The sequence below is a fragment of the Penaeus vannamei genome, chromosome 15 (assembly GCF_042767895.1).
Source record: "Penaeus vannamei isolate JL-2024 chromosome 15, ASM4276789v1, whole genome shotgun sequence".
Classification (NCBI taxonomy): Eukaryota; Metazoa; Arthropoda; class Malacostraca; order Decapoda; family Penaeidae; genus Penaeus; species Penaeus vannamei.
The window spans coordinates 30,751,196-30,758,695 of NC_091563.1; the positions used below are offsets into that span (position 1 = coordinate 30,751,196).

Genomic DNA, 7,500 nt, shown 5'->3' on the forward strand with positions numbered 1-7,500 from the left:
CAGCTCCGAAACCAGCATCAGCAGCTCAACACACTGCACTCACTCAAGCATGTTCTTGACTCTCAACACATTAGTGGTAAGTGATGATATTCTTGGTTTATTGAGAAGATTTTGTAGCTTTGTCATTCTGAAAGATGATTTATTTATGTGTCTGATTACATTAGGGAATCAGTGACTATAGGCTAACATATGCTACTAACCACTTATCTGTAACCACTCAAAATCCAAAGACAAAGGTTGCTCATGTATTTACTTGGAAAATTGATTGACCAAAGAAACGATAGATTTAGACAGGGTAGTTTATTCAGAGAAATTACAAGAGTAAGCTTATAGTTACCTTTCTCTTTATAACCCTCTGTATAGTTATATCTACTGTTCACTGTGGAATTTGTTGCAAGAAGGCACAGAGTTTCAACTCCCATCTTGCCATGTATACCAAGGAAGACAATGGATGCCAATACGATAAACAAAAAATTCCAGGATATCATATTTGAAGAATATCCCACTACAAAGTCAACAATAACCAATATTACATGTTTTGTTATCACTTATTTGAATAAAACAAAAGATTAAATGGCTTACTTAGTTTCCAAAAACATTCATTAACATACTCATTGGTTATTTTTATTTGACCAGTCACACTCTTTGTTACAAATTATGTAGGGTTTTAGCCTACATTTATGCTATGTTTACTTTGATTGGTTGCCAGATGTATAAATGTGGGACCTAGCAAGTTTACTTGAAATATAATTCTGCAACTTCACATGCCATTCCCAGTGGCATTTGGGTAACACCAGACAAATAATTACAGTGGCAGGTTATTATTGTTGTAACATTTTTAATACCAAATCCAACTTCTATATAAAATCTTTCTCTTTCATGTTTGACTTATGGAATTATACAAGATGACTTATTACTCCTTCCTTTCCAGATACACCCAACCTGAGTGATGAACTTATCCAGATAGCCAACAAACACAGCCAAGATGAAGAAGCCGCCACTGCACAGAGCATGCAGATCAAGAATATGCTGGACCAGTATAATGCTATTGTATCCTTTAATATGAAGAAAGCCTTGCTGGATGTTTGTTTGTAGCGGTCACTTCACACTTGTGACTTCAGGCTACTCTCATTTATTTTCATGTAAGCAACTGAGTATACGATCCCAACAGGGAAGAAAAATGTCTCACGGGTCTACAGTTTATTTAAATTTTATTTATTTTATTTTGTTTTATATAGGATATAGAGAAGCTATTGAGTTAGTAGATTTTCTCTCTCTCCATTCCCTTTTCATGTGGGAGGAGTAAAAGAAAGTTGATAATGAAAGTTTTTTTCTCCAGTTATTACTTTACCAGCAATTGTCAAGTATTATTATTTAAAAGTAATGTAGGAAAGAATGGTATAAATGTCTTCTGCAAAGTTCTCTTCACTTTCAATCCATTTCAGCTGCTGATTAAGGTAAATCTTTGACACCAAAAGAAAGTAGTCTTTTTTGTTTTTTTACTGTGACAAACAATTACAATTACAGTTTGTAATATGTATTTGGGGAAAGAAAATGCCTGTTTTCCATACCAGTATACAAGATATAGTTGGTAATTTGATTATTTGTGTGCAAGTAAGCCAAACGTGTTTTTTGTATGTGTGTGTACAAGCAAATTTGTGAGAAACACCAATGTAAAAGATAGATTTTAATGACTCATCTAATAGTGGTTAACAGGTATGAATATTTTTGTATAATTATTTATAATGGATAAAGATATTTCAACACTTTTGAAATAGAATGTGTCTCATTAACCCCTTTCAGCTCTGAACATCTAAGCATGGCTTAAGATGTTGACTCATTCCCATTCAAGAATTTTTTTGGTTTTAGTCATTGGTGGATCATATGTTTCTGCTTGGGAATAGGGAGACTCTGTTCAATATATTCAAGTGAAACTTTATTTGAGTATACTTAAATTATGCATATAGTGGGATTGTACCAATGTGATGAAATAACTTTTTATAGAATATGCAGTTATAGCGATGCCGCTGGGGATGGTATATATGTACATACCATGCCCACTGTGAGTTGAGTTCATTAATTGACTTTATACTTAGATGGCTCAACATTTACTTAGTCACCAAGGAGTCAATTACTAGTACTCCCTATCTCACCTGTTCACCCTTTCCCTTTTTGGAAATATATATATTTTTTTAAATCTTTTATTGTCATTTGTAATGTTAATAACATTATATTGATTATGTCTATTAGAATAACAGTATTGAAACTGATAGCATTATTTTTTTTTAATCCCCCAAACTGATGGTAAGGTGAAATCAGGTGAGGTCATGAGGTCTATAAATTGACTCCTTATTGGCTGAGCACTTGTGGAAACATCTCTGTGTAAAAACAGTTCACAAGCCAAAACTAAAATGAACATTACATTTTCCCAGCAGCATTGAGTTAAGGGGACTTTAGTAGTTCTGTTCGTGTAGAGCAATATGAAATTGCAAAAGAAAACAGTAGATGTAATTTATTGTATGAATGCAGAAAGATCACCATCCTGAATTTTTGAATTGGTAAAGGTATTTATTAATGTCTAAACAAGTAGCCATCATTACTAAAAGCTCGGACATTCAGAGCTGAAGGGGATGTTTTTACCGTAAAGTTACAGTGTTATATTCAACTCCCTGGCAAGCTGGGCTCGGTGCATCCCCTAACTTGTTTGTATAAAAAAGATAGGAAAGGAAAATCACAGAACATACAAACACACAAAAGTATATACATACCCTCTGCTACTGTTGTAAGGGTTGTGATCGTCGGCATGTCCTCGTATCCAAATATCATAGTTTTCAGTCCAATAAAAGTTGAATAGAGGAGGGGGTCATAGGTTAATTATTGTTAGGGTGGTGAGCCTTCTTATGGCTCGTAAGTCCAATTCGTGCTCTGAATAGTCATGGGCATTGTTCGCACTGAATTGTGAGAGGTGGCTGTTGTTGATTCGTTCTTTCTGCCCGTTGCTGTCTTTTAGTTACCAGGCTGGCTCTTCTTTACTCTTCAAAGAGGTCTGTGCCCACTTTAATTTTTCTTCACTCGTTCCTGTTACTTGCTGATGCTTCGAAGGCGTTCGGATCTATGTTGGTTTCCTTGAGGGATTTCTTGAGCTGGTCTTTAAATCGAAGCATGGGGTGGCCTCTAGGGCGATCACCTGTATTTAGCTCACTGAAGAGAATTTTCTTTGGTAGTCTTGTGTCCTCCATACGCACCACATGGCCAGACCATCTTAGGCGGTGTTTCATGATCATGGTCTAGATGCTGGTGACGTTGGCTCTTTCAAGGACTGCAGTATTGGACACATAGTCGTTCCATTTGATTTTTATTATTGCTCTCATTTTTTTCTGGTGGAATTGTTCCAGTTTTTTGAGATCCCTACTGTAAAGGGTCCAAGTCTCACATGCATATAACAGGATTGATACTATAATGGTGTTATATACCATCACATTTGTATGGGTGGTTAAGTCTTTGTTCTTGAACACCCTGGTGGATAGTCTCCCTTAAGCAGTGTGGCCAGCTTGTAACCTGTTTTCAATCTCTTTGGAGGAGGTGCTCTGGGTGGAAAGGATGCTTCCCAGGTATGGGAAATGTTTGATGCATTCAATGGTGGTTCCATCCATGGTGATGTTAGTTACAGGTGTATTCTCCCCTGGTGTTGGTTGGGCTAATATCTTAGTTTTGGCCTTGTTAACTGTTAGGCCAAAACGTGTAGGCAGCATGGAAATTATCCACCGATTCTTGGAGCTCTGCTTGAGTGTGGGCTACGGCAGCATTGTCATCTGCATACTGTAGTTCCGTCACATTGATGGTGTTGGTGTTGCGCTGTGAACTGAGTCTGGCCAGTTTGAAAATTCCTCCATCTAATCTGTATTTTATCTCAACCCCTGGGTTGTTGTGGGATACTTCATATAGTATGGCAGCTAAGTATAAAGAGAAAAGGGTCGGCACCATTACACATCCTAGTTTTAGTCCATATGGGGCAGAAAATATACAGCACCTCTCCATGGGCCTCTACTCTATGCTGTTCAGTTGCCTTAGTTTACTATGCCATATTTAAAGTGTAAAATAATTAGTCCAGGACTAGAATGCCTAATAACAAGGTTCCATGTATTAAGGGGACCGTCCTTATATGGGGGGGGGGGTAAATATTAAAAAAAAAAGGTCTTATGGATTTTCTTGATTTTTGAATATTTGGTTTTTAATATTCTGAATCTTTTGATACCAAATTTATGGGGGTTCCCACATGGGCGGCGATGGCCCCCATGAAAAAACATTTTTACAATTTTTTTTCACATGTGTCTGCACGAACATTTCCTTGTCCCAGAGGATTATGAATTATGTCATGAAAAAAATTTGAATGAACATCATTGAATTCCTAAGGCAATATTGTAGCCTTTTTTAATTTCCTCAGAAAAAAAAAATGTAAAGAAAAATAATTTTTACCTTTTTTTTCGATTTTCAAAAATTCATATAAAAAAGTAATCAAAATTTCAAAAAAAAACTACTATCTTTTCTGCACATTTTCACAAGGTTTCCAAAGATATACTCAACATTTTATTCAGATAAAAACTCTGGGGCAAGAAAATGTTTGTAGCTCAAAAGAAAAAGAAAAATCGAAAAACAAGCAAACAAAAGGTTGGATATTTGAAGTTCAATTTTTATAGTTTTTCATTTATGGATCTTTACCATTTCATTACTGTAGAAACTATTATTTCTCTATCAAACGCAGTTTGTTAGGTAGAGATATGATCATTAGGCTCTGAGTTATAGAAACAAACAAACAAATGACTCCCATGAAAAGGGGCAAATCCAGACCCAAGACAATATGACCGTTATATAAAATCGGTTGTTTCGTATTTTATACCTCTTTTATTAGTTTTCTTGGGTATACATTCGTTTACATATGTATAGGCATGTAAATTATTGTAAAGGTACATGTTCGCGTACGTGTATATGCGTATATACACTTTTATCCATTAGATCCATAATTATTTATTCCATTTATTTATTTTATTTTTATTCCTGTCTACTCTTCTCCCGCATCGTCTAACCACGTGATTCTGCCTTGAAACAAGTGATAAACGTTTAGTCATGAGTGTAGTACTTGTTAAGGAGTGACAATGAATTGTTTAGTGTTCTTTAGAAATAACCATTCAGAAAACGTTGATATATCAAAAATACTTATATTCGTTTAGCGTGGGCACTTCATTTTCTGATACAACAATAGGTATCAGATATTTGTTGGTCTATCTTAGGATTTTACACAAATAAATTATATACTACATTGTCTTTACCTTTATTTTATTTATTTATTTATTTATTTTTTTCATCAAATGTATTTATAATGACATAATGATGTTAAATTGATTATTTAGTTTCAAATGAAAGCGCATACATAAAATTATTGCAATCAGATAAGTCTAAAGCAGTGGCGATGCTTGGAACTTTGTTGCGTGGGTCCCTGCGAGACAGCCTTGAATACAGGCAAGTGCCCAGCCCGTGTAAATATCTATTCATATCAAGTTTGTTTTTAGCAATACAGACTTGTAACTGCTCATGTATTGTCATCGAACCCTGAACATACTTTCATGATGAATTTGTTAACATCGAATCTTATCTACTATATTTTTTGGGAAAGAAATTTGAAAAGTCACATAATGATTTTTTTTTTTTTTCTTCATTTTTTCATATAAATCTTTCACTTTGGGATAAAACTGTTATAATAAGATACTTTTATCTTTCTGTGATCCATTTCAAGAGGTGATGTCATTATACATTGTATCATTTTCGTTCCTGTACAGCGAGTGTGGAAAGGTGAAAATCGTTGACACAGTGGCAATGGAACTTGGAGTTCTGGCCTCGCACGCTGCCCAAATTTTTGTTGTGGGAGTTTATAATCATGTGGGTACCCTCCCAAAACCTAGTTCATTGTCATCGTGGGAGGGCTTAGGAGACGGGGATTGAGACCCAATGTAGAGGATTACCCCTACCTTGGGCCTCGGCCCTTGCCTCAACTAATTTTGCTTGGTCCTTTCTTCTCTTCTTTCCTCTACCGTATCTTCTTTACTCGTTTCTTCTATCCCATTCCTAAGGTATGAGAGCCGTGCTGAAAGGATGAAAGGCTGGCTTTGTGTCAGTCACGAACAGCCTCTGGGAGCCATGGGCACGGTATTCCCTTGGTTAATTACTTCGCCCTTACCCCTTATGGGGACCCTAAGGGGTAGACCATTTCTTTTCCCCAGTTTATTCAGGCTCACCATGGCCAGTAATGAAGATTCCTTACCCTTGATAGAGGCATTAAGGCTTGCCCCTTCATCAAATAGCCTATCTGAATTTGATTTTGATGGTTTTCCGACCCCTGCCCCTCCTTTGACCACGGCTCCGACCACTGATGCTAATACCCCCTCTTTGACGCTTACGAACAACTCTAACCATTCTGAAAAACCCATTCAGGTTATTACTCAACCCCTGGAAAATACCTTTTCCTCATCCCCAACATTCTCCTCTTCATCCCCTACTACACAACCCTCTTCAATGTCAACCCCCTCTTCCCTTATTACTACTCTTCATCCTTATTGTCCTCCTCCCCACAGAACTACTACACTCCACACCACCCCATCTTCCTCTCGCTCTCGTCCTTCTACTACCTCTACCTCCGCAAACCTTCTGGGTACTCTATTTAGCCCAGCCAAGTGGGATCGATTCTTTGTGATTCCCCCACAGCCCCCTATTCTGAGAATACCCTTCTCTTTCAGCAGTGCCTCCAGAAGCAAGTAGGCAAGGTTACCTTTCGCAGTCGCTCTGATTGTTCACGCCCTGTCACGGTTACATCTGAAGCTCAAGCTCGTGTACTATCTGCCCTAACTGACCTTACTGGCAAACCCATTCCTGACGAACCTCACCCAACTCTTAATACTTGTACTGGAACTGTTTCTATTCCCCCAAATGCTTGTCCCATGTATAACAAGGACTGGTCAGACTGCGAAAATTACTTACTTTCTTGCCTTGATGAATATGATGCAGTAGCAGTAGTGTTACACTCTTCCTCCTCATAAATCTCATGTCAATATTGCCAAGATTAGCTTCCATAGACAAGACCTCACCCATGAGGTTTACTTTGGTGGACTGTCTTATCATGTCCGACAATATCAACCCCTTCCTTGTCAATGTCAAAAATGTTGCCGTTTTGGCCACCCAGCCAAACATTGTCGCTCCACAGCCCGATGCCCTTTATGTGCCCAACTTGGTCATGACTGTTCAAATTGCCCTGCTCAGTCACGTACATGTGCCAGTTGTGGAGACTCCCATAATGTGTTTTATAGGAGCTGCCCTGCCTATAAGTTTGAATGTGAGGTAGCAGTCCTCACATTTAAACTAGGCCTCACTCTATGAGAGGCCAGACAGGAAGCACTATGACGAGGTTTTTCTCTCTCAACTTATTCCAAAACAGTCCTGCGCTCTGCTCCC

The 7,500-nt window shown here is 37.6% G+C and overlaps 1 protein-coding gene across 1 annotated transcript in view; it reads left to right on the forward strand.

Annotated features, from left to right (window-relative positions):
- DCTN3-p24 (Dynactin 3, p24 subunit) overlaps nucleotides 1–7,500 on the forward strand; it is a 33,711-nt gene that overhangs the window by 11,224 nt on the left and 14,987 nt on the right. The window contains exons 4-5 of the mRNA XM_070130615.1: nucleotides 1–76; nucleotides 932–1,050. The exon at nucleotides 1–76 is cut by the window's left edge and continues 95 nt beyond it. Of these exons, the coding sequence (XP_069986716.1) occupies nucleotides 1–76; nucleotides 932–1,050 (195 nt within the window). The remainder of the gene's footprint in view (nucleotides 77–931; nucleotides 1,051–7,500) is intronic.